The sequence below is a fragment of the Oryctolagus cuniculus genome, chromosome 5 (assembly GCF_051225735.1).
Source record: "Oryctolagus cuniculus isolate XC-2025 breed Fujian yellow rabbit chromosome 5, ASM5122573v1, whole genome shotgun sequence".
Classification (NCBI taxonomy): domain Eukaryota; kingdom Metazoa; phylum Chordata; class Mammalia; order Lagomorpha; family Leporidae; genus Oryctolagus; species Oryctolagus cuniculus.
In genome coordinates this window covers 5840838-5868390 of record NC_142871.1, presented here as the reverse complement: position 1 = coordinate 5868390, position 27553 = coordinate 5840838, and the positions used below count along the sequence as shown (strand labels likewise).

Genomic DNA, 27553 nt, shown 5'->3' with positions numbered 1-27553 from the left:
GAGGTTAAAGGAAATATATTGTTAATGTATGTCTACAAATTTTACCTCTCATAATTTTACCTTAAACTACTTATTTTGTTAGCTGGATTATATACTTAGGTCTTACTTATTTGTGAATTACTGGAGGTATGGGACAGTTTTGTTTCTGTTTTTTAAAAAATTCAATACTTTTCTTTTGTTCATCCTTGGTTTAATGTCTTGACTGTATATAGTACCTTGTACATAATGAGCATTCAGTAAGTGTTTGGGGAATTGAATTCTATGAAAGCTCCACCTTTTCTTATTTGTAGAAGTCCACATCACTATATTCCTAAAGTTGTACTTATGAAGTTGAACTCATTAAATAAAAGATTTCTTCGGGAAAAAAAAAAGTCGGCCGGCGCCATGGCTCACTTGGCTAATCCTCCGCCTGTGGCGCCAGCACCCTGGGTTTTAGTACCGGTTGGGGCACCGGGTACTAGTTCCGGTTGCTCCTCTTCCAGTCCAGCTCTCTGCTGTGGCCCAAGAGGGTAGTGGAGGATGGCCCAAGTGCTTAGGTCCCTGCACCTGCATGGGAGACCAGGAGGAAGTACCCAGCTCCTGACTTTGGATTGGCGCAGCGCCGGCCGTAGTGGCCGTTAGGGGAGTGAACCAACGGAAGGAAGACCTTTCTCTCTCTCTCACTGTCTATAACTCTCTCTCTGTCTCTCTTTCTCACTGCCTAACTCTGCCTGGCACAAAAAAAAAGTTCATGAGTGGTTAAAAGTATATTAAATTGGTAAAAAAGACTTCTACCTGCATGGTTCCACAAAAAGTAACATTGCTGATGTTTGTTGAACCAGTGGCATTGAAAGCTGTTTTGACTTCCCTGTAGGAGTTAGAGGCTTATGTGGCCTCCAAACAAATTCTGATGAGACAGGGTGGAGAAGGATTCAAAAGCAAGTGTGCTATGAGGGGGTCCTCTGTAAATCTTTTTTTTTGTTCATTTGCCTTAAATTTATTTTCTTTCTTACCAAAGAGAAATTTAAGCAGATGTTCTCTCTGTGTACTTAGTTTTACAACTTAGACTTGTTTTGATAGATAATGTCATTGGCAATAATTGCCATTCCCCCAAGAGAGGCTGGCTCGGAAGGCTGCAGCGCAGCAAGTTGTGTTTAAGGCTTTCGGGCTGGGCTGTGGCTGGCCCTGGGATGTGTAGTACAAGGCGTGTTTGGCTCTGACCTGGCCTGAATGAGCCGGGCACATGTTCGAAAGGCCCCACTCCATGCCTGCTTCCAGCGGGCCCATCCCTTCAGTCCACTGGGACTTGGCCTCAGTGTCCACGTTGGAGGTCATATGGTGTCCGGAAAGCATCTCTTCTGCCCACTCTCATTTTCACCAAATCCTTGCCTCTCCCTGGAGATGCTGGCCTGCAGAGGCTTCATCACTTCTGTGGCCGTGGCAGGGGCAGGGGCAGGCGGGGCAACCCTGGCTGGGCTGCTGCTGGACTGACTGGCTCTTCGAGCAGAATACTCCTGACTCAGTCTTGTGAGCGGTAGCCGTGATTCATTCATTCATTTCCAACCCTTGGGCAAGTTACTGAAACGTTCCTAGCTCATTTTACTCCATTGTAAACTAGGGATAATTGCGCCACTGAGCTAAAACACCGTGCAGGGCTGCGGTAGGGATCAGGTGAAACAATGCATGTAGAACCTTGAACCCCTGCCTGGCACAATAAGGACACATTAGGTGGTGATGCTGTTGTAACTGTCTGTCATTATGACAGATAAATTAGGAGCAGTCTCTTCAGTTTAAGCTGAAGAGTAAGCTTAGACTAATGGTAACTTTTTAAAAATCATATATTATTATATGAAGAAGAGATTGCAGGGCCAGCACTGAGGCTCAGCGGGTTAAAACCCTGGCCATTATCCCATATGGGTGCCAGTTCTAGTCCTGGTTGCTCCTCTTCCCATCCAGATCTCTGCTGTGGCCTAGGAAAGCAGTAGAAGATGGTCCAAGTCCTTGGGCCCCTGCACCTGTGTGGGAGACCCGGAAGAAGCTCCTGGCTCCTGGCTTCAGATCAGCACAGCTCTGGCCATCGCAGCCAATTGGGGAGTGAACCAGCAGATGGAAGACCTCTCTCTCTGTCTCTACCTTTCTCTGTAACTCTGTCTTTCAAATAAATAAAATAAATCTTTAAAAAAATTATCTACTAAGGTAGATAACCCTAGGGTGATTTTGGAAAAGAAATTGCAGCCTTCCGTTTTAAATTATTATTACACTAAGAAAAAAACTGAAAGACAAGAAATACAGGGTAAGAGATTTGACTTACCAAGTATTTAAAATGGCTTTAAAAATAAAACAAGCACAAGGGTAGAAGGCTGAATGGAGAGAGATCAGCAAGATGAGAAACCAAGAGAGGAACCCTCAGGCCAATCTGAACGTAATACATGCCCACTGGCTCCAGCAGGTATAGCTGTTCCCAGTAACACCAGTGCTGGACTCCTTTCTAATGCTGCCTTTAGTTAGTTTCTCCATTGCAGATGCCTTTATTGGGCTTGACACAGTTCCTGTGTGGACACTTGGTGGAAGATAGATGATTTAGTGGTCTTCCTTGGGTATCAATAACAGATACTGCTAATCAATCAATCATGACCTCTTTTCTGATGGAGCCCAGATTCTACTTCCGATCTCTTTCATATAGTACTCTGGGCCACCTCTGCCAGCAGAAACCTTATACCATGCTTAATCAGGAAGTTACTTAGCCTGGTTCGGTTCTAAAAATTAATTTTTATGTAACAAAGTGCCAACTTGCATTGTGATATAGTGCTTTTAACTGGATGTGTGTCCTTAGGAAAGTTGCCCACCATAATGATGAAAAGTCAACCCAGGAGACTGTCGGAGAATTATCAAATGCCACATTGCAGGCCTTGAGCATCGGGTTGCAGCATGCTCACAAATAACAAACGCAAGACGGCATTAAGTGTGTGTCCTGGCTCAAAACCATGTCTCTACACAGAAATAGGAACGGCTTTGAAGGACTGACAGCAATTTTGCGTTTGTAGCACCACAATTTTAATGTTTTATGAATAGTTAAAATGATTATTAGTTTCATGAATCAAGGGATTAGTCTCTAAGTAATTTGAATCATCTTGTAAATTGTGATGCAGAGCGTGGAACATTAAATTATTCTTCATATCTGAAATGTAGCCGTAGTTGTCCTGAACGAACTGAGTTTTCCGTCAAAGGCATAGCATCACTCCGAAACCTCTCTCCCCATGAATTCTACTTTTCCCATTTGTTGGCTGGGAAGGTATTTGGAGCAATTCCAGCGTGTTTACCGAGGCTTCCCATAAGAGCTTGGATGATTAGACAATGGAAGAAGGAAAAGTGCAGTTGCCAGTAGGTGGCTCACTGTGAATGCGCTTGGGACAGGATCGGAAATGTCACCCTCCTCCGCTGAGCCTTTGTTTTCAGTCCCTGCGGCTTGGAGATTTTTTTTTTTTTTTTTTTTGGTGCGGTCTGAGTCATTTGCTGGGGCGGGGGAAGTGTGTTGGGGGGTGGGGAGGAGGCCAGCCCGCCCCAGGCTTTGAGCTCTGGCACCGCACAGACCCCAGTCTTATGCTGAGCTGTCACCAAGTGTAGCCTAGTCCTAGTTCTCTTTTCCACACGCAATTGTTTGCTCTTTTGTTCCCTATGTGCTTGGCAAAGACTGAAAGAACTAAGCCTGTAATACTTGGGCCCTCCTGTGTCACTTAAGAAATAATAAGCCATTGTCTTCATTAAGCCACCCTTGTTTTAGCAAATAGAATCCAGATACTGGAGAGGGAACGTTCTGAAGGGGGGCAGACTTGGCGTAGAGAGGCTTTGCAGAATTCCCTAGAGAAACCTCTTTGTGCTCCTTCCTGAGAAGATTCATATTCAAATGGGCTGAGGTTGTGAATAGTTGCTTGCACATTCTCATGCTCCCAGGAAGGCTATGATTATGGCTAATTACAATGAAGAATGGAGCCCTAACAAGAGTGCTCAATCAGATTGTTGTTCATGCATGAAGTAACCAAGGCCGGCCAACAGAGGTGTGATTTGGGTAATTACAAACAATGCGGCTATTTGAAAAATGCTTAGTAAATCTGTTTGAGACAAAATACGGTCTAATTAATCACTTTAGCTCTGAATTCTCCAGATGATCCATTGGCTCTGTGGTTTGGCTTTTTTTTTCTTTCTTTCTTTTTTTTTTTTTTAATTTAGGGTCCCTTCCATAAATTTAAGGTATGAAATATGTTCTTGCCTACACTTTGCATTTGTTGAAGGAGTGCAACTGTGTCACCTGTTCCGGAGGCTTCTTTTCTGCCAATCATGTGCAACCTGCTTTTAACACAGCTTGACAGAAGGTTTTTTAAAAATAAATGCATGCGTATTCTTTTTATTATCTGAAAGGAAAATGCTTTATGAAAAGCTCCTGTGAAACATCAACTATTAATTTAGGAACCATATTGATGTCATCAGTGTGTTGGCATGCATTAACTCTTGAATATTCCATGAATGTTGTGTCTGGCCCTTGAGTAATCTCTAACTTCTTTTCCTCACCTATCACAATATCACAAGGATTAGGACTGAGACCCCTACAATGAAAGACAAAGTAATAAGAAAGAAGCATAATGAATTTATTTAACCAAACTTTTCCTGACTCAGGAGCTTTCAGAAATGAAGAGCGACAGACCCAAGGCAAACTGCTTATTCTTATGGACAGTCATGCAGAAAAAGGACCGGAGGTGACATGATGGTAATGAGCTGGGGGGACTGGCTAACAAGGCATCCCAACCCTCTGGGTATAGGGCAGGACACTTGTCACGTGAGGGCCTTAGGGGACAAAGGAGGGAGAAAGTCAAAGAGTGGCCTTCCAAGGTTTGGCCTCCTACTTTAGGGAAGAAGGGCTAAGGGATTCCAGTCTCTAAGGTCCACTTCAGGAGACAGGGCCAGGAGAAGTTCAAAGAGATCCTCCTGCTTCTGTCTTCAGCCTGAAATCTTCAGGAAGCCCAGGCTACTGTGTGTGAGGTTATCATGTTTTCAGCCCTGACAATACCCCACCTTAAATAACTGGAGGCCTCCATGAGGGCAGAATTATGATGCAGGACCTTATATAACCCTCAGCATCACTTTTTTCCAACAAAGATGCTTGAACTGAAGATGTCTTAAGCTTGTTTCCATTTTTCCATTTACCATTTTGTCTCTGCTTCCTCATCTACAAGTAGGTTGATCAAGGAACCAGAGTCACTCTAAGAAGCGCGCAGTGATAGCAGCATCGAGGACAGGGTTGGCAGGGGTCCTCTCAGATGCCTCCCAGAGTGAGCACTGGTGAACTATTTGGGGAGCTTTGTTATTTTCTCCCTATTTGGTTTGTGTCTATGAATCCAAAGGTACTACTACCATTTCCTGATTGAACTAACTAGGCTGGAAATTAAACCTAGCCCAGCTTGTGACCAAAGGAGTGTCAGAGCTCACAGCTTGCTCCCCAGAAATGGGGCCCCTTGGAGGTCAGTCCCTTTCTCTCCTGAGGTGGGTCACAGAAGCTAGCATCCTTTTTCCTCAAAGCGAGCCGTAAAACTAAGGAAGGTCCCTCTCTGATCTCGTCCTCCTCCCTTCTCCCTGGAAGACCTTCCTGTGAGAAGTGCGCTGCCCGCTGCAGAGAGGCCACGAGGGCTCTGAGCCCAGAGGCCTTGCTGAGCCCTGCACGCCATCCCCAGTCTCACCTCCTCAGTCCAGGTGTGTGTCCACTCTTCGTTGAACCTACACACAAAACAGTTTCCTCTGCATCTTCGCTCTTCACTTCTGAAGGCTGTTGAGTCTTGGTTAGGACTCTGGTTGCGTAAATTTGCTGTGTTTCTCTCTCATTAGGGTCTCAGCCATATCCCTTGGGATAGGTCAAGAAAACACACATTTTTATCTCTCCTGCAAGAACAATGGATCTTACAACCTTGACTGCTATTTTCTGTAAAAGGTAGCGTCAGCAGGGAAGTGGGAGAAAGAAGGCAAAAAAGGAAACTGACCAATTTTTATATAGATGTCTTCTTATTTAACTGATTTATAGTATATGTTACCTACAAAGAGAACAAATGGCAATGTTATTCATCTCCTGATGAAGATAGGAATACATTCTTGTAGCAAGAATTACATATAAATACCTCTGATTTATATCTCTAAAATAATTAGATTTCTTCTGATAATTTTCACCAAGTGGTTTTATATGTAACAACAAGATACAATAACAAACTGTACAGGAGAAAAATGAATTTTAGAGATTTATCTTAATTCCGTAAAAAACCTATTCTCTATGTAACACAGATTGCCACCTAGTTTGCCTGATAGCAATATAAAATTGACTGTCATTTACCACATTATTGTTGTTTATATTAGGCAGATGGTTTGGTGGCTTTGACTGGTGTATCTACCAAAAATATAGACTTTGTATGTAGGATTTGACAGTATACAGTATTTGCTTTAATAAACTGATATTTAATTTATATTTATTTAAATATAAATATTTAATGATTTATCTCCAATTACTGATTGAGTGATTGATATTTTGTTGCCAATTTTTAAGATTTAGTCCAGAGATACACATTGGAAATGCTCTGACAATTGTCATGGAGGAGAGAGGTACCATGATGTGGAGAGACTGAGTATGCGATTGTTTTGCTTTCAATGTGGTGCTGCCTTTGAAGAATTTGCATTTTGAGTAGAAGAGAGGATGGTATAAAAAATCTGATGAATTCAAGCAGTTGCTTGAGAGAATGAGTCAAGTCCATTTTTCCCCCTTATTAAAATTGAATCTGTTCCTTCCTCTCCTGCTCACCAAACACATCAATGCAGATGCAAATCAGGTGAGGCCACTTCCTGTAAATCAGCTGTCAACATGTATCAGGGAGAAAACCAGTGGACAAGGAGGCAGGGGAGCTGCTTCTCACAAAGTCTGTGCATCTCTTCTCTGTGCAGAAAGAGCATTTATGGCCTTCACAGCTGGTAGCAAGAACAGATTAAAATACGACTTCATTCTCATCCAAAGGATTTGGTGAATTAAATCAATTCAAAGACTAGAATAGGAACAGGTTAACTGAATTTTTGGTAACTGTTTAACCAAATTAATATGTTGTTGGTCTGATATCTTAATCAGGTGCTTAATGTATGTTCCCAGTGTTCACCCATAGATGAGAAAAGTTACTGAAAACTGTTTTAAGATAACTTCCTCAAAATGTGAATAGGATAAAATACAGATAATCAAAATATTATTTAAGTTTTTATTTAAGATCTGTTAGTATAGCAATAATATTGCACATATATATAAATCATTATCAAAAAGTTCATGAAAATACATTTTATGAAAAAAGTGTGGATTTAAAAGCATTTTGACATCAAAATTTATTTTTTAATCTTATTTCCCATGAATTTTCAAATATGCATATATATTTCCCAAATTTTATTATTGCCTTTGATCTCCAAAATTTAAAAAAATAATAACTTGCAAAAAAAAAAAAAAAAGCAGGTGTTCTTAGCTACCTGTCAGAAAGAAGGCAGCAAAGGCTTTGTGTGAAGTGACTGAGCCAAGGAGCACCCAGGAGAAAGTGGGGAGCCCTGACAAAGCTCACATCCCCCTCTGCCCTGCAACTCCTCATGACATCCATTTTCATCCCATTACAGACTGCAGAAGTGCTGGCAGAACGTTCTCAGTAGTTAAGTGTTAGATAAATCTGCTTTTGCTGAATCTTTTAAAAGTACGATCATCGGAGTGGCTGGCAAATTCCCTTCAGATTCTGGTTGTAAAACTCTGACACATTCCATTTATGTTGCTGTCCGTAAATGGTGGCCTGTGGAGATGAGAAAGCTGCAGAGAAAGTCTGCAACAGTGTGGGTTTTTGCCATCAGTGAGGAGCTGCGGTTTGGGGCCACAGAGCAAACTGCATGACTCAGCACGCCTTGTCTGGGGAGGAGGCTCCAGAGTTTGGAGGGTCTCAAAGTGTGCAAGGCAGGACTCGGGCATCCCTGGAGCGGCTGGCTAATGACCCCTGTTTCCCCCTGACACCACTTTGCACCAGGTTCAGGGATATAGGACAGTGGAAAGAGATGGGCACAGGAGAGTGGAGAGTTTCGTCGTGTGTTATACCAGGAACTGGGAGGACCACGTTGGTGATCGACACCCTGGACCCCTTGTCATGGGAGGCAGTGGGGGAGGCATGAGAGATAGCGCCTTTGTCTATTCTCTCCACACTGTACACCACAGAGAAAGGGGACCCCCAGTGAGGCACTGGGAATGCATTTAGGAAGGGGCAGCGCGTGCCTGGCACGCAGGAAATGCCGCAGGTAGCCTTCAGTGCCAGTCACACCTGCAGCAGATTTTCTATGGAAAGTGCCGCATGGTGACGGTCAAGGGGCTGGGCATATTTACATGCAAAAAACCCAGTCCACATAATTGGAAAAGTCCGTTTATCTGCTTCAGTACATGTTTCTCAACAATCAGCCATCAAGTGATGTCTGATAGCTGGGGTAAGCGCTAGAGCGTGTGCTTGGACGTGGTTTCTCTGGAATGCTATCACAGCCCAGACTTGGAGGCACGTTTCTCAGCCCTCGGACAGACTGCATGCCATCCTTCCCCCGCCTGGCCCCAGTGAGCGCTGGAGCCACCCCATCCCGAAAACAGACTCCAAATAGGTCTAGGTTCTCCTTGGCCTGGCTTAGATTTTGGCTGAAAATTAATCTGAAGCCATTTGCCCTTGCTACTGTCATGAGGCCAGTGGTTAACAGGAAGTTCAGGAGCGAGGCTGGTGCTGTGACTCACTTGGTTAATCCTCTGCCTGCTGCGCTGGCATCCCATATGGTTGCTGGATTCTGTCCCGGCTGCTCCTCTTCCAGTCCAGCTCTCTGCTGTGGCCTGGGAAGGCAGTGGAGGATGGCCCAAGTGCTCGGGCCCCTGCACCTGTGTGGGAGACCAGGAGGAAGCACCTGGCTCCTGGCTTTGGATCAGCGTAGTGTGCCGGCCACAGCGGCCACTGTGGGGTGAACCAACAGAAGGAAGACCTTTCTCTCTGTCTCTCTCCTCTCACTGTCTATAACTCTACTTGTCAAAATAAATTAACCCAGTAACATGGCCAGCACCGCGGCTCAATAGGTTAATCCTCCACCTAGCGAAGCCGGCACACCGGGTTCTAGTCCCAGTTGGGGCGCCGGATTCTGTCCTGGTTGCCCCTCTTCCAGGCCAGCTCTCTGCTGTGGCCAGGGAGTGCAGTGGAGGATGGCCCAAGTGCTTGGGCCCTGCACCCCATGGGAGACCAGGAGAAGCACCTGGCTCCTGCCTTCTGATCAGTGCGGTGCGCCAGCCACAGTGCGCCGGCTGCGGCGGCCATTGGAGTATGAACCAACAGCAAAGGAAGACCTTTCTCTCTGTCTGTCTCTCTCTCTCACTGTCCACTCTGCCTGTCAAAAAAAAAAAAAAAAAAAAAAAAAAAAAAAGACAGGAGGAGCCTGGGCTGGAAATTCTACCCAGCACATCACACTAGTGAGACAGCCTGGGTAAGGCACAAGCCCCACACACCTCCGGAGCCTGGCTCCTGGGTCTGTGGCACATATTCACTTTATATTTATTGAATGAATAATCAGATAACTGCATGAATAAGTGTTACTTGTCTGGGCCTTGGTTCCCCGACTTGTAGAACCAGAGAGCTGGGCTGGATAACTCTCCAGTTACTGCGGCCCAAGGATCTATGTATAATATAAGCAGCAAGGCTGAACTTTGAAGAGAATGTAAGCCTAATATTGTCACTGATGTATTTCAAAACCCTTTATTACCATTTGCAAAGATGTGTGAGAATATGTGGACAGAGCAACTCATTTTTCTTCCCTAAAACGTAAAATGAACATGTCTAACCAAGCTTTTGAGAGGACAGCATGGCAGAAAGGATGGAACTATAGGCTTGGTATTTGTTGAGCAATGGATTGATCCAACTTTGACCTTGGGACCACATTTGTGGAATAAGCAAAACTTAACATATTATAGCTAGAACTTCTGTGGTGTCACACTCCAGGTGACTTTCATGTTATTTTAGGAAATCTTTAACAATGTAATTTGGTAATATTACATAACAAATAAATGTAATCAGATTGCTTAATTTGCCCATGGTCACGTGGATAGAACCAAAACCTGAATACATTATTATATCTTTTTTAACTTTTATTTAATAAATATAAATTTCCAAAGTACAACTTTTGGATTACAGTGGCTTCCCCCCCCCATAACCTCCCTCCCACCTGCAAACATCCCATCTCCCACTCCCTCTCCCATCTCATTCTTCATCACGATTCATTTTCATTTATCTTTATAAACAGAAGATCAATTTAGTGTATACTAAGTAAAGATTTCAACAGTTTGCACCCACACAGAAACACAAAGTATAAAGTACTGTTTGAGTACTAGTTTACCATTAATTCAGATAGTACAACACATTAAGGACAGAGAGATCTTACCTGAGGAGTAGGTGCACAGTGACTCCTGTTGTTGATTTAACAATTGACACTCTTTTTTATGAAGTCAGTAATCACCGGAGGCTCTTGTCATGAGCTGCCAAGGCTATGGAAGCCTCTTGAGTTCACCAGCTCCAATCTCATTTAGACAAGGTCATAGTCAAAGTGGAAGTTCTCTCTTTCCTTCAGAGAAAGGTACCCCCTTCTTTGCTGGCCCGTTCTTTCCACTGGGATCTCACTCACAGAGATCTTTAATTTAGGGTTTGTTTTTTTTTTTTTTTTTTTTTTTTTTTTGCCACAATGTCTTGGCTTCCCATGCATGAATATCCTCATGGGCTTTTTAGCCAGATCTGAATGCCTTAAGGATTGATTCTGAGGCCACAGTGCTGTTAAGGACATCTGCCATTCTATGAGTCTGCTGTGTATCCCGCTTCTCTTATTGGATTGTTCTCTCCTTTTTAATTCTATCAGTTAGTATTAGCAGACACTAGTCTTGTTTATGTGATCCCTTTGATACTTCATCCTATCATTATGATCAGTTATGAACTGAAACTGATCACTCGGACTAGTGAGATGGCATTGGTACCTGCCACCTTGATGGGATTGAATTGGAATCCCCTGGCACGTTTCTAACTCTACCGTTTGGGGCAAGTCTGAGCATGTGCCAAACTGTACATCTCCTCCCTCTCTTATTCCCACTCTTATATTTAACAAAAATCACTTTTCAGTTAAATTTAAATGCCTAAGAATAATTGTGTGTTAATTAAAGAGTTTAACCAATGGTATTAAGTAGAACAAAAAAAAATATTAAAAGGGATAAAGTATTAAGTTGTTCCTCAACAGTCAGGAAAAGGGCTGGTCAAGTCACTGTTTCTCATAGCGTCCATTTCACTTCAACAGGTTTCCTTTTAGGTGCTTGGTTAGTTCTCACCGATCAGGGAGAACATATGATATCTGTCCCTTTGGGACTGCCTTATTTCACTCAGCATGATGTTTTCCAGATTCCTCCATTTTGTTGCAAATTACCGGATTTCATTGTTTTTTACTGCTGTATACTATTCTGTAGAGTACATGTCTCATAATTTCTTTATCCGTTCTACTGTTGATGGGCATTTAGGTTGATTCCAAGTCTTAGCTATTATGAATTGATCTGCAGTAAACATTGAGGTGCAGACAGCTCTTTTATTTGCCAATTTAATTACCTTTGGGTAAATTCCAAGGAGTAAGATGGCTGGGTCGTGTGAAAGGGTTATATTCAGGTTTCTGAGGAATCTCCAACTGACTTCCATAGTGGCTTTACCAGTTTGCATTCCCACCAACAGTGGGTTAGTGTCCCTTTTTCCCCACATCCTCACCAGCATCTGTTGTTGGTAGATTTCTGAATGTGAGCCATTCAAACCAGGGTGAGGTGAAACCTCAATGTGGTTTTGATTTGCATTTCCCTGATGGCTAGTGATCCTGATCACTTTTTCATGTGCCTGTTGGCCATTTGGATTTCCTCTTTTAAAAAATGTCGATTGAGGTCCTTGGTCCATCTCTTAAGTGGGTTGTTGGTTTTGTTGTGGAGTTTCTTGATCTCTTTGTAGATTCTGGTTATTAATCCTTTATCTGTTGCATAGTTTGCAAATATTTTTTCCCATTCTGTTGGTTGTCTCTTCACTTTCCTGACTGTTTCTTTTGCAGTTCAGAAACTTCTCAATTTGATGCAATCCCAATGGTTAATTTTGGCTTCGACTACCTGTGACTTCAGGGTCTTTTCCGAGAAGTCCTTGCTTGTGCCTATATCTTGCAGGGTTTCTCCAGTGTTCTCTAATAATTTGATGGTGTGAGGTCATAGATTTAGATCTTTAATCCGTGTTGAGCAGATTTTTGTGTAAGGTGATAGGTAGGGGTCTTGCTTCATGCTTCTGCATGTGGAAATCCAGTTTTCCCAGCACCATTTGTTGAATAGACTGTCCTTACTCCAGGAATTGGTTTTAGATCCTTGATCAAATATAAGTTGACTGTAGATGTTTGGGTTGATTTCTGGTGTTTCTATTCTGTTCCATTGGTCCATCCATCTGTTTCTGTACCAGTACCATGCTGTTTTGATTGTAACTGCCCTTAGTATGTCCTGAAATCTAGTATTGTGATGCCTCTGGATTTGTTTTTCTTGTACAAAATTGCTTTTTCTATTTGAGGTTTCCTATATTGAGGCCTCCATATGAATTTCAGCATCATTTTTTCCAGATCTGAGAAGAATGTCTTGGTATTTTGATTGGTATCACATTGAATCTATAAATTGCTTTTGGGAGAATGGACATTTTGATGATATTGTTTCTTCCAATCCATGAGCATGGAAGATTTTTCCATTTTTTGGTATCCTCTTCTATTTCTTTAAGATTTTGTAATTCTCATCATAGAGATCTTTAACATCCTTGGTTAAGTTTATTCCAAGTTATTTGATTGTTTTTGTAGCTATTGTGAATGGGATTGATCTTAAAAGTTCTTTCTCAGCCAAGGAATTGCGTGTGTATACAAAGGCTTTTGATTTTTGTGCATTGTTTTTATACCCTGCTACTTTGCCAAAATCTTCTATGAGTTCCAATAGTCTCTTACTAGAGTTCTTTGGATTCCCTAAATAAAGAATCATATCATCTGCAAAGAGAGATAGTTTGACTTCTTCTTTCCCAATTTGTATCCTTTTAATTTCTTTTTCTTGCCTAATAGCTCTGGCTAAGACTTCCTGTACTATATTGAATAGCAGTGGTGGGAGTGGGCATCCCTGTCTGGTACTAGATCTCAGTGGAAATGCTTCCAACTTTTCCCCATTCAATAGGATGCTGGCCATGGGTTTTTCATAAATTGCTTTGATTGTATTGAGGAATGTTCCTTCTATACCCAATTTGCTTAGAGTTTTCATCATGAAAGGGTGTTGTATTTTATCAAATGCTTTCTCTGCATCTGTTGAGATAATCATATGATTTTTCTTCTGCAGTTTGTTAATGTGGTGTATCTCATTGATTGATTTGCAAACATTGAACCATCCCTGCATACCAGGGATAAATCCCACTTGGTCTGGGTGGATGATCTTTCTGAAGTGTTGTTGCATCTATTGACCAGAATTATATTGAAGATTTTTGCATCTCTGTTCATCATGAAAACTGGTCTGTAATTCTTTTTCAATGCTGCATCTTTTTCAGGTTTAGGAATTAAGGTGATGCTGGCTTCATGGAAAGAGTTTGGGAGGATTCCCTCATTTTTGATTGTTCCAAATAGTTTGAGAAGAATTGGAGTTAGTTCTTCTTTAAATGTCTGGTAGAATTCTGCAGTGAATCCATCCAGTCCTGGGCTTTTCTTTGGAGGGCCTTTATTACTGATGCAATTTCTGACTCGGTTATGGATCTGTTTAGGTTTTCTATGTTTTCCTGGTTCAATTTAGGTAGGTTGCATGTGTCTAGGAATCTATCTATTTCTGGTAGATTTCCCTGTTTCCCTGTTTGCTGGCACACAACTCTTTTTTTTTTTTTTTTTGTAATTTGATTTCCTTTTTTTTTTTTTTTTTTATTTAATGAGCATAAATTTCCAAAGTACAGCTTATGGACCACAACAGCCTCCTCCCCCCTGTATCTTCCCTCCCACCCACAATGCTCCCCTCTCCCACTCCCTCTCCCCTTCCCCTTCGCATCATGATTAATTTTCAATTACCTTTATATACAGAAGATCAATTTAGCGTATATTAAGTAAAGATTTCAACTGTTTGCACCCACACAGAAACACAAAGTGTAAAATACTATTTGAGTACTAGTTATAGCATTAAACACCGAAGAGTAATTGCGTATTAATTACAGAGTTCAACCAATAGTTTTAAGTAGAATATAAAATGCATCTTTTGTATTGTTGTGGCTTCCCCCCCAACCTCCCTCCCTCCCGTGGCCCTCCCCTCACCCACTCCCTCTCCCATCCCGCCCTTCATCACGTTTCATTTTCAATTACCTTCATATATTGAAGATCAACTTATATATAAGTTGATATATAAGTATATACTAAGCAGGGATTTCAACAGGCTGCACTCACACAACCGCACAAGGTATAGGTATTGTTCGACTAGTAGTGTTGTTTTTGAGTTTCATAGTTAAACATATTAAGGACAGAGATCCTGCGTGGGGAGCATGAACCCAGTGACTCCCGTTGTTGATTTAACAATTGGCACTCTTATTTATGATGTCAGCAACCACCCGAGACTCTTGCTATGAGCTGTCTAGGCTATGGAAGCCCCTTGAGTTCACCGACTCTGAATTTGTTTAGTCAAGGCCATATCACAGTGGAGGTTCCTTCCTCCCTTCAGCGAAAGGCGCCTCTCTCCTTGATGGGCTGTTCCTTCTGCTGGGGTCTTGTTCACCAGGATCCTTCATTTAGATTGTTTTTTGCCACCGTGTCATGGTTTTCCATGCCTGCGAGACTCTCATGGACCTTTTAGTCAGATCCGAATGTCCCAAGGGTTGATTCTGAGGCAGGAGTGCTGTTTTGGGCATTTGCCATTCTATGAGTCTGCTGGGCACACAACTCTTTGTAGTAATTTCTGATGATTCTTTTTATTTCTGTAGTGTCTATTATTACATTCCCTTTTTCATCTCTGATTTTATTGATTTGGGTCTTTTCTTTTTTAGTTGGGCCAATGAGGTGTCAATTTTGCAGAGGGATGGAGACTTCTATGCCTCTAATTACTCCTACTCCTGCATCTTTATTGATTACTGACTCCATATACTGACATTCACTGTAGACAAGGTTAATGTGTTGTTTTATTGTATTCCTACAATTGATCTATAAAAGTATATGCAATGTTTTGTTTCATATCAGGTCCAGTACATGTGTAACTTAAAAGTTCACAAAGCCCCTTAGATTTACATGGTAATTGTTAAGAGACTGATATCTGGCTGTTCTGAGTTCGCAGAACCTTGCATGCGTCTCATGGTGGTAAATAAATGTTAACTGAACACCTGTGCACATCAATTCATATGTGCAATTTACTCCCTCTAGAACAATACCTTAGGAAACCTAGGAAAATGCCCACATTCTCGCTCTGGCTGTGGCTCTCAACCATGATGGACATGTAATGGTTATTTAGTACCCCAAACCTGCTCCAGTTTGAATACTATTGGAAATATAAAATTGTGAGGTAGACATGTAGCCTGCTATGGCTCTCATAAAATTAAGAAGTTTTGTTAAAGTATGTGAGTGCATTGAGAAGAATGACAAATTTTGCCTGAATGCTAGTTTTTGTTCTGTTATTTACTATTTTAGATTATTATAAGGATACTGCATCTTAATGTAATTTACATTAAAAGTTCCCATAATAAATTCATCTGGGAGTTTCACATTGAAACAGCATTCTTTTTGAAAATGTATATATCAAGTGTGAACATATTGATTCATTGTAAATATTCTAAAATGATTTAAAAGACTTACACAGTAGCTGTCCAGATTTGTAATTCTACTAAAACCTATTATCTGATCCTGAAAATGTTTAAGAATATTACATATTATTTAAATTATTTAAAAGTTTATTTTACACTTCTTGAAGACTCAGAACTCCTTAAATTTATTTCACAAAAGGCTTATCTTCTCCAGAATAAATTTAACTTGCCTCATGCAATTAGTATTTAGAAAGGCTTAAATTAACTGGAACACAGCTAAATAGAACCTTTAATTAACTAGATTTTTTTCTTTTTTTGCTCTACTTTTAGAGCTTGAAATCACTAGAAAACAAACAAGATAGCAAGTATTTGTTTTAAAAATCAGCCTTCAAAGGTTGTGGAGGGATCAGTAAATAGCTAGCCAGGTTTTCATATTACAGACTTTTGAAGCTATGATTCATTCAAAATAATGAGCCAGAGACAGCAATGTTTCCTGACTCATGAAAGAAATATTAAATTAAGTCTGATATAGTGTTATTTGCTAAGGCAGAAAAGTGAGCTAACAGATACTGAGAATATTTTCAGCAATGAAAGATGGAAGCAAAATTGGTTTCCTAGTTATCACGCTGAAACCAAGAAATTAAATGAACCCAAACTCACTTTTACTCAAGCATTCTAATTAATCAGATGGATTAAAAAACTGGTGCATGGAGGATAAAAAAGTACATCCTCATCAGAGAGAAAAGAGGCGATACTTTCATTGCGTGCTCATCCAAGGTAACTCTAAGGAAAGCTACACATCCTGTCCTCATCTTTGCTCTCTAAGCTTCCCTGGGCCCCAGAGCACCCAGTCTTTTTTCAGCAATCACCTAAAAAAATCTGCTGTCAGGACTTTCTAGGCACTTGCAGTCTATTCCAATGCTCTTTATCCTAACTTTTTTTTTTTAAAGATTTGTCTATTTATTTGGAAGTCGGAGTTACAGAGTGGGGAAGAAGGGAGAGAATCTTTCCTCCCCGCTAGTTCACTCCCCAGATGGCACGACAGCCAGGGCTGGGCCAGGCTGAAGCCAGGAGCCAGGTTTTCCAGGTGAGTGGCAGGGACCCACGCCATCGTCTGCTGCTTTCCCAGGCATAGTAGCAGAGAGCTGGATCAGAAGTGGAGCAATCAGGACATGAACCGGTGCCTACATGGGATGCCTGCGTTGCAGGAGTGCCACAACACTGGCCCCTATTCTAACATTTTTTTAAATAAGTCGATGTTTAAAGGCTGAATTTATCCATAAGAAAATGTTTGTTCTTGGTTACTCAGAACCCCAATAGCCTTTAGACCTGACACAGTCACTGTCTCTCCCCGCGGTTCTCTGCACTGGAATGTGGTACCGCAGATACTTGCTTTTTCCATTAGTTTTTTTTTTTTTTTTTTCAAGGGAAGCTTAACAAACTCACAGAAAAATAAATCCCTTAGCTAGAACACTGATGTCTAATCCCTCTAATTCATCCCCTAAGTGAGTTTCCTACTTCTAAAAATAATACGAGGGAAATTAAAAGGCACTCTGGCCACAAGAGTCTAAACAGAGGCTGGGCCAAGGGTGGAGAAGGAGAGTTGTGTTAGGGAAATGATGCTAACAAAGGCGATTTGCAACTGGACCCGGGGATGGTAGGATTGTCGCTGATGGGCTGGGGAGAACGGGAGGCTGGAGGAGTCCCGCTGACCGTGTTTGACTGAAGGAGTCCATCTGTGTGCAGGGAAGGCCACAGCAGGAAGGCCGGATGGAACTTCAAGTGCTGCTTCCTCTGGGCCTCGCCTCAGGGCTCGTCACATGGTCAGCATGGATCAATTCTGGATGGATGGTACGGAACAATGAATGACGCTTGCCTGACTCCTGTCCACTGGGAAGGCACCCCTGAGCTCCCAGTGGCACCTGAGACGGGGCATCCAACTGCTCCCCGGCCCTCTGGCCCACCCTCCTTGGCACCCAGTTGACACAGTTTGAGCCCTCATCTCAAACATTCAAAGCGTCAGGACCCTGCCTAGGATATGGTGATGTGGAATCTTGTGCTGTTCTGTTTTTTGTTTTGTTTTGATTTGATTCGAACCTCTACTGTGATCACTCAGTCCCTATGCAGTTTCTCTGCATCTCCATGCAATAGAAATCCACAGCCACGAATTTCCTGTTGTGCAAGGCTTGAGGAGGCGTGAGGTACATCTGGCCCAGCTCGAGGAAGCTGTCCTGGAGAAACTGGGTGGCCCTGGCCTCTGGGTGTCTGTCTGAGAGCCATTCACCTTCCTCCTCCTTGCACAGAGCGACTTGACTCTGACTCCTGCCTCTTGCCCACACTATGCAGAAGGTCCATCTTTGCATAACCCAGATGTGCGCTGACCCATTTTCCTGGCAGAAAGAGGAGCTGCCCCTCAGGGAAACACAATGGCCTCTTTCAGGCAGCTGGCCCTCATGGAAACCAGATTCCAAAATGCTCAGTGTTTTCTCGTTGTAGCATGCACACATCTTGGGGGGAGACCCTGAGGCTCAGGTGTGACCCCATGGCATCCTGGTGACCCTCTGAACATCTCCTGTTCAGCACATGCACATTAGCCCGCGGCAGAGGCTCCTGTGGGGAACCCTGGGTCCAGAAGACAGCACAAGCAGCAGAAGGCACGGCGCTCAGCCAGACTGCCCTTGGCTTGCTCTTTTCTCTGTAGTTCATTGGTTTGCTGTTTGCTTTTGTACAGTTTTCAGAATCTTCTAGAGCCTCTCCGTTCTCATCAATAAAATGGACAGATGAAATCTTACCTGTGTGTTCCATGTGCCTTTTACCCTTCAACGAGGCTTCTCTTCATTGTAGACTGTTGCATTTTGAGCAATGTCTCTAGTTACACAAAGAGCAGCTTTATCTCAAAGGCTTTCCAGGCACGCTTGACCAGGTGGTGGAGACACCTTTGCACACGACCTTTTGAGTCAGAGATGATGCCTCATCCCCGGGTCCTGAGGCCGACCTGGGAGGTGAGCCTGCTGTCATCTTGCCACGGTGTGAGGTTAATAGGCCTTCAGGTTCACAGCCCTGACCTTAAATTCTGGCTTTTGCACTTATAATAGAGGGGCCATAGCAAGGCATTTAGCTTTTTGGACCTCAGTTTGATTTCTTATAAATGGAAATGATAATACTGCACCTTGAGGTTGTTGAGGGGAAAGTACTCCACACAGCCCTCGGTACACAGCTGCAGCAGGCCGGGTCCCGAGGCAGAGTGGAAAGATTCATGTCTTTCCTGTGGCTATCATTTTCCTGTAAAGAGTGAAGGATGGAGGCCGGTCCATCTTGGCCTGGAGAGGAGCCCTGTTCTGGGTGAGCAGGTGCTTCCAGTTTTCACCCCAACTCCCCAGTCTTTACCCCAGAGCTCTCCCAAGCTCTGCCAGAGCACATCCTTGCTCTGGGCTTGTCACCTCCTCCTTCGCTACTCGAGCAATGTGTAGGCTCCACATGCACACACGGTCAGCCAGGGAGTGCCCTACTCTTCCTACAGATGGGGCATCATTTGAGACTGTCAGCCATTCACACCCCATCTCTTGGAATCCGTCTCCAAAATACACGGGCTCTTCCAACATTGCACGAGATCCTGAAGCCAAATTCCTTTCAGACTCACTCATGGAAATGAAACTTGCTGGCTGCTGAGAAATCAGCACATTCACATGAAGGTCCTGCGCGAGCCCGCACGGTGCCCTTAATCATTCTTCATTTGTGTGCGCTGCTCATAGTGACCTCAGGGTCTCTGCCCAGGGTGCCCCAATGGGTCTCTACAGGATGAGGACAATGAGTGGCCAGTGATATTGGGGTTTGCCACTCCATGGCAGCAGTAGCAAATTCCAAAGTAAATGTGGGTGTATTTTGATGTAGTAAAATAAAGGAGTTGGGCTAGGGTGATTTTCAGATTCTTTCTGGCTCAGTGCATTCCTTGCTTTTGTGATCCAGTCAATCCAACGTATCCTTAAAGTCTTAGCACATGTTTTCTGAGTCTATCCCGGTAGAATACCTTGGCTGCAAAAGGCTGAAATTTATTATTTGGGAATAATAAACCAGAGCAAAGAAGATGTACAGTTCATGGTATATTATTAGTTTTGAGTTTACTAATCCTTATTTTATGAGATTTAATTTTCATAATGTTTACTTTCCAATTCAGCCTATTGTCAGGAAAGAGAATGATTTCTGTGTTCAGGGAAGAGATAGGCAGAGGACTAATGAGGGTATGTTTTGCCCTTGCCAAGATAAATGCTTGAATTACAAGCAGTCGGGGCAGGTTATGGGGGCCCTTTTGTTTACCATGATAAAATTAACACCTTACACATTTTCCAAGGAGTTTGTAAGATGTAACAGATTTATTTTTAATATAATTTCAGAGTTCAAAAGCTAAGAGATATGAAGCCTGATTCTTGATAAATTCATTATCAACAATACCATATGCAGAATAAAATTACATTTCCAACAAAGATGTTCTTCCATAATATTTTATTATTACTCTGAGCTAATTGAACATTGTAATCATCATAACTTGCAAGTAATTAAAAATGTACCTGAAAATATGATATGAATCCTTCTGAGAGTATATGGGACATTTTGTGGGATTGTTTCATGTTCCCTGTTTTTTCTTCTCACTATATTAGGGAACTGTAGACTTGAAGGTTTATAAAAATAGGACAAATCATGGAGTAATTGAACTGGAAGATGCATTCCAAGATCATCTGCCTCTAGGAAAGATGGGTGTGCTCTTTCTAAAGGCTTTTGGAGATGGAATTGGAGACACCACCGGGTGCCCTCTTAGAGCCTATTACCAGATCACTGTTACTGTCGACATCTCCCTTACGTGTCTTTGCATTACTTAACTGCATTTTCACATGACTATTTTTTAATAGAGAATGAATGTGCAAATAAGTTAGCAAGCTGCCTAAGAATTAAGTGTTCAACGAAGTGCAGCTACTATTGTTCTCTGTACATGAATTATTACAATACTCTATAGTAATTTTTTTTAAATTTTGATTTGGAGATCTATCACAGTAACTTTTTTTCTGATGAAAGACGCACACACACACACACACACGCACGCACGCACACACACACGCACACGCACACACACACAGAGAAGGCTCCCATTGCTGGTTCACTCCCCAAATGCTGTTGATGGTCAGGACTGAAGATGAAGCCTGGAGCTGGTAGCTCCCTCCACAGCTCCCACGTGGGTGTCAGGAACTCCAGTACTTGAGTCATCACTGCTGCTTCCCAGGGTCCTCGTTAGCAGGAAGTTGGTCGGGAGCTTGAGATGAGTCCCAGACCCAGGCAGTCTGATGTGGGATGGGGGTGTCTTAACCAGCGTCTCAACCTTTACACCGAACACCTACCTCACTGTGACTTTATGGTAGCTCTCAGTTTACTCCACAGTGTGATTTCCTTCCTCATGCATAGCTTTCTTTCTGAGTCTGCTCTACTTTTACATGTATTTTTGTAAATAAAGAGACCACATCTGACACCTTAGAGTGGTTCTTATAGAGCAGAAATTTCTGAATGTAATAAAGACGAAAAATGTAACACATAAAAGATACTAGTTTGCCAGTTCTCTCCTGGTCCCCATCTCTGCTTCCCTCTCTTCTTTGCTATTCTCTTTTCTGTGCTTTAAAGACTGATTGTGCCTTTATGTGCCAGGCAGTGTATTCAATACTGGAACACAGCTCTGAGTAAAAGTTGAGTTCTGCTGTCTCAAGGAGTGGGAGATTACAATTGGTTATATAATCAAGTAAAAACAATCTCAGAAAATGTTAGTCAGAAACATATACCATAAAAATTGAGCATGTTGAATTGAGTACCAAAAAGGAGGAACATTTTTAATCTAGCATCCCCCCATACACTCTTCTCTATAAAGAAATGGCCCATTCCGATTTTCCTTTTGTGCTCAGTCTTTTGGCTTTTGAATATATAATTTGAGTGTGCTGTAATCTAACAATTTTGATTCTATGAACATTTTTTCTTCAAATTTAGAAGAAAAGAGTAAGCAGGGTATGATTATGTTAAGAAAAAATGTATGTTTCTATATGTATGTATGTGTTCATCTATATATGTGTATGTACATTAGGGAATTAGAAACTTTCCTAAAAGAATTATAAAGAAATTTACAGATAAAAGAAAAAGCTTCACAGAAATAAAACCCAAGTAAATGACTTCTTGAATTGGATTATTTCAGTAAAACCTTCTCAAGGAAAATTGCAGATCTTGACACATTCTAACAACTACATTGGTTATACCCATTCCGCCCCACTAACTACACCCCTATCTAGATGCAGAACTAAGAGATGTCCAAGGGCGGTTTTCATAAAGATAAGTTTGTAGCGTTTAAGAGAACAAGTACTCCAATGTAGTCCAGTACCTTATTGTTTCTTTTGATACAGATTTTGGCCTCAGGACCTGAATAACACTAGGTCAAAAGCTCAATTATGTTAGTATATTAAAAAAGGTAATTACTCAATTAAGAAGGGAAAGTTACAAAAGCCGGTTTAATGTGTAATACAGTCATTTACAGTGCAAATGTAAGCTTAATTCAGATTCCAGAAATGAATGCTAAGCCTGGGCTTTCTACGTAATGTGTTTTCCCCCGGTCTAAATGTATTATTCATGTATATGAGTTGTGGTTATAAAGAAATAGGAGTCCTGAACTCCTAGAGCAATTTCTTCCAGCTAGCTAGTGGCTTAAACAGCTGGACCACCTGCTCTGTGAGGGCACATTTCTGCTTTCTCCTGGTGGGTGGTGCAGTGCCTTGTCCATGGTAGATGACAAATAAGATCCCATGTGACTCATTACAGATGGGCCATATGTCATTTTGTCCAAAATTTTTGTGGTGGGAGAGACTTCTCATTAAACCCTCACTTTCATTCACTCAAATACATGCATGTTGTAGCAAATATCAACAGGATATTTCCAAACTGTTCTTAATATGATATGTGAAAGTATGTTCATGTGTTCAATAGTACGAAAGCATTACAATTATCAAAATGTCTAAAGCAAAGCCTGTACTGTAGAGAGCAATGCTGTATGTCATGGGTAATTATTTTAGCATAAAATCAATAATGATGCAAACCAAGATGACCCTTTTAGATCCCAACTGGATCCTAAATGTCATTACATACACTCTCAGGTGCAAATACATGAAATTTTATTCTAGCTAGCCTGGGAACAGTTAATGCTACTTGTAAATGAAATAAATATACTTCTAGAAACTGGTTGGCTTAGAAACCAATTTAGCCTCAAAACTTTCAGTGGCTCATATCTTATCAGGCTGCCTTAAAAATAATTAGACATGCTGACCCAATACTAGGTGGGAGAGGGAAGCATGGAGATCCAGGAGACTGCTGGCGACGCTTCCCTGAGGAAAGGAAGAGCCAAATAACTGTGCAGGCACTCCTGGACTCCTTGTAACTGAAGTCATCTTCTTTCCAATAAGCTAAACCTAGCTACAAACAGATTTTTTTGCTTACAAATGCGTGGTGCTTCTGATTGTGCACGTCTTTGTTAGACCTATATTAGCAACATGGATTATTTTGGGAATTTGCATAAACTCAATATTGGGATGGACTGTTTTACAGTTGTTTTGTATTCTAACTCAGATCAGGCAAAAACATAAGGGAATAAAAAATGCTCAAATGAAGGGATAGATTATCAAATAGTTGATTTAACAAAAGAAAACCAAAACTTTGCTCTCACCTCCCCTCCAAATGCTCAGATATCTTAAAGGTATTAATAAGACAAATTATTTTAATCTTCCCCATCAAACTTTATGTGCCAATTTGACTACAGTTTTGTGACTGTTGGTGTATAATTTCCTGTATTTTTGTGTTATTTAGGGCTTGGGGCTTGGGTTTGGGGCCTGAATCCTGTCTTCACCCATCTTCCTCCTTGGAGTGTCAGCTAAGGCATCTGTACCCAAACAGACAACAGACAAATGGGCAGACAGAGTGCCAGCTCAGTGAAGAGACTGGGAAGTGCCTGCTACCCTTCAAACTCTGATTTCCTGTGAAGTCATGGGGAATGTAAGGCCAGGCAGGGAGACTGTTTCTTTCCCTTGACTCTCTCAGCCTAATGAACCCCTCACATGGTTATCATCACTTCGGTGTGGGGGAAAGGCCAATCAATCATCCCAGGAGCATCAGGCAGCAGAGAGAGGAACGAGGGTGTGGCCTGCATGCAAGTAGACACCTGTTCTCAAACACACTCACAGCCCCTTCACTGTGACTCACGGGAGCACCGTGTTTGAATGCCCCCATCTTTTCTTGTTGAAGATTATAGAGAACTTCAGCCAAAAGTGGCTGGAGGAAGCACTCTCCTTATTGTCCTGTATTCTTTGTTTCTCTCGCTGGCTCCCCAGCAGCCGCCTGCCCTTTTCCTCTACGTGACATAGAGTCTGTCTCCAACACTGATCGTCCATGGAAACTCCTGCTGTAATAATTGTGTGTCCTTCACTCAGGCTGCTTAATATTAAATGTAGGAAGTTATCAGCCTCACAATCAGTTAATGCTCCAAGCTTTATTTGTTAAATAGTTTTCAACAATCATATTTCCAGGGAGGTTTTCTTCCTTCAGTGTGATCTGCTAAATTCTCACTGATTATTCCATCATGGAAATAATTTTTTTCTATTTCCCTGGAGCTTGAGCTCCCAGGTTTGATGCTAATTGTTCTCCATCACATTTGTTTAATGCGAGCTGCAGTGATTGGAAGGAAAATTGTTTACATTTCCTTCCCTAGCTAGAGCCCAGGCTGGAGAATTGGTCTCTCAGCTCTTTGTCCCTCCCTGCCCTCCACACTTGCAAAAGTCATGCATTTGTGATGCTTACTGAGTGTCAGTATGGCCACAAGGGAGAAGCCACCTGCAGAGCTTAAATATTTGTGGCCACTATCATGGGGTTAATCTCAAAGACAAACAACTACAAATGGGACCTTACTGTAGTTAGATTCCAGGGGAACTTCAACCGTACTGAGTGTTCTTCTGACAAGGAGGAAGTCAAGAGTAGGAGGGGAGGATGAGGCCAGGAGATCCACTGGACCCCTCACCCTCCCGTCTTGCCCACTGGTACGCAGAGGAGAGCATGGTGTCAGAGCTCCCAGCAGGTGTAGATACATCCAGAACCAGCAGAGTGCCCTGAACTGTATGAACTTTTCTCTCTGTACTGTGCACATCAAATCACATTAGTATTCAGGAATCCTCAATCAGATGCTGACTGATAGAGACCAAATATATAGCCGATGTTTTCTGTCTTAAAGCAGTGTTTTAGGGGAAACATTGCACAGTGCTCTTTGGTTAAGAGTCGTGCTGCTGCTTGTTGTCCAGCACAAAAGCATCCACAGCCTGTAAAATGCCAGGAGGGCATTGCTATCCTTGAAAAGGTCACGCTGGGTAATCTCTTCCCTTGCGGAATTACAGTTACCAGTGAACAATTTCCTTCCCTAACTATTAGATAGCCAGTCACCATGGCAACTCAATTGAGTGCTATAACATTTCTTTTAACATTATTTTTGGAACTTTACCTAAAGTTGGAGGTAGTTTACTTTAAGCATTAAAATGCTAAATGTAGAATGTACTTGTGAGTAACAAATGATATGATCAAAAAGTATAGAATTAATGGATTGAAATTCTAAAACTTTTATTTTAGAGGAATTATAGGTTCTAGATGTTTGCACTATTAGTATGAGTAAGAGACAATATCACAATTTACATTTAATAATATAATTTAAGAGTTAATGTTGAAACATTGAAATAATAGGTATCAAATTATAATAGTAGTTTTGAAGTCAAATATGTGAATATTAATGAGAAGAAAATAATGATTAAAAGCTAATTCTCAATGTTTCTTCTGTAGGTAAAAGTACACCAGAGCTACCTGTTTTCTGTTATTTTTTGAACAAAGTAAAATGAAAAACATTTTTATAAGGACTAAGTGCTTTACTTTTTTCGTGTTTGATGCTTTTAAAATATTGGGTAGGCTAATTTTTATTATCTCTTTCTTTCTCTTCACTCCTTTCTGTAGTATTAGTTACTTCTTTTTTACATTAAGAATATTTTTAATGCTATTAAGAAAATTTTTAAGTTTTCTGGCCTTTGAATTTAGAGACAGAAGTTGACATATATTGGACAAATTAAAAATTATCCTCTGGCTTCATATAATATATTGTGTTTAACGTGTAGCTTACCATGATTCATACTATTTTAAGACTAATGAATATGCGTAAACCCTAGGTTATTCTAATCTGAGTGAGATGAGTGTGGTGACAAGCTTAACTAAAGATGTCTTACTTTCCTTAGTTTATGTTCTAGAATTATTATGGCTGTTATAGAGTGGCTCTTTGTATTTAATATTAAAATTTTAGTACTACTTACATTTTTATTTGCTAAGTATTACTTTTGTCGCAATATGTAACTGCACACAGAGGATTCTTGGGGCAGTCCTGCACAAGTAAACCCTTGCTTTCTTTCAAGAGCCTCTTGGGTTACATCATGGTCCCAGAAAGTAAACTGGTGGAGTTTCCTATTCAGTCGGCAGGGAACACTACTCAGCTTCATGCACAATATGCACTGTAAAGTGAATACTTTATTGTTACCTGTGCCTGAAGAGGCATAGACTATTTTAAACTTTGATTAAGGGTCATACACCCTCTGATCTATAGAAACTGTCCCTTACTAAACAGAGAAGTCAGCACGGAGGATCACACATGGTCAGCTGCCCATCATGCTCAGAAAGTTTGAAGTTTTAAAAGGTTATATCATTATATCTATTGGACAAAAAGTTGCATTTCCACCATGTGATCTTTATCAATAGATGTGGAGTAGACTGATTTTCCTGTCTCTGTCTAGAGACTGACTATATATTTAGCAATCACTGGTAGTAGGGGCTGGTATGTGCTAAAATTGATCTATTCTGTTCATTTGCATCAACTCAGTACATAGTTTGTGTACTCTGTACAAATTTTTGATGAATTCAATATAAGATGTAGTACATTTATCTAGTAAAGATTTTAATCAGTGGTTAGGGTAAATGGGAGACTTCATTCATTCATTTAGCAATATTCATTGAACTCCTACTGTGTGCCAGGTCCTGGGCTGGTTGGTGAAGATAAGACAGTGAGCAAGACAGAGATGTAGCTGTATATCTTCCAGGAGATGTGGCAGGGAGTGCTCAGGCAGCCTCAAGGGCCATGGATAGAGTGAAAAGAGCAGGGGCCTTGAGCTGGTTACTCCCCCAAGTCTGTTTCTTCCCAGGTTTACAGAATACTGTCACACAAAGCATCTGTTGCGATGCGTGGGAGATATATGTTCAAGCCCTCAGCAGAGCACCTGGCATGTGATAGGCACAGGGCACCTGGTAGCATCCTTCCTCTTTTGTGTCAAGGCCAACCCAGGCCTTGGGAGCCCCGTCCTTCTGTTTCAGTCTGATAAGCGGGAGAGCAGCCAGAGAGAGGCTGAGAACAGTGCAGAAAACAGCAATGTGGGGACGGAGTCCTGTGGGAGCTGTTCGCCTCCCTCACCCCTTCGGTGGAGATGAATTCTGAGCCAGCAGGCAGGTTCCGGGGAGGTAGCAGCTGGGCAGACCCTCGGCTGTGACCCGCTTCTCTGTCTCTGTATAAAACATAGCAACCCCAGGACCTGCTGGATTGTAAGTCTTAT

At 41.8% G+C, this 27553-nt stretch overlaps 1 protein-coding gene across 5 annotated transcripts in view; it reads left to right on the top strand.

The window, feature by feature from the left end:
* PACRG (parkin coregulated) overlaps positions 1–27553 on the top strand; it is a 577440-nt gene that overhangs the window by 160724 nt on the left and 389163 nt on the right. The window contains exon 3 of one of the 5 annotated variants that reach the window (XM_089332493.1): positions 17610–18628. The exons of the other annotated variants lie outside the window; for them this stretch is intronic. Coding sequence (XP_089188619.1) covers positions 17610–17732 — 123 coding nt within the window. The 3' untranslated portion in view covers positions 17733–18628. Of the gene's footprint in view, positions 1–17609; positions 18629–27553 lie in introns of those variants that run through there. 5 annotated transcript variants of the gene reach the window in all.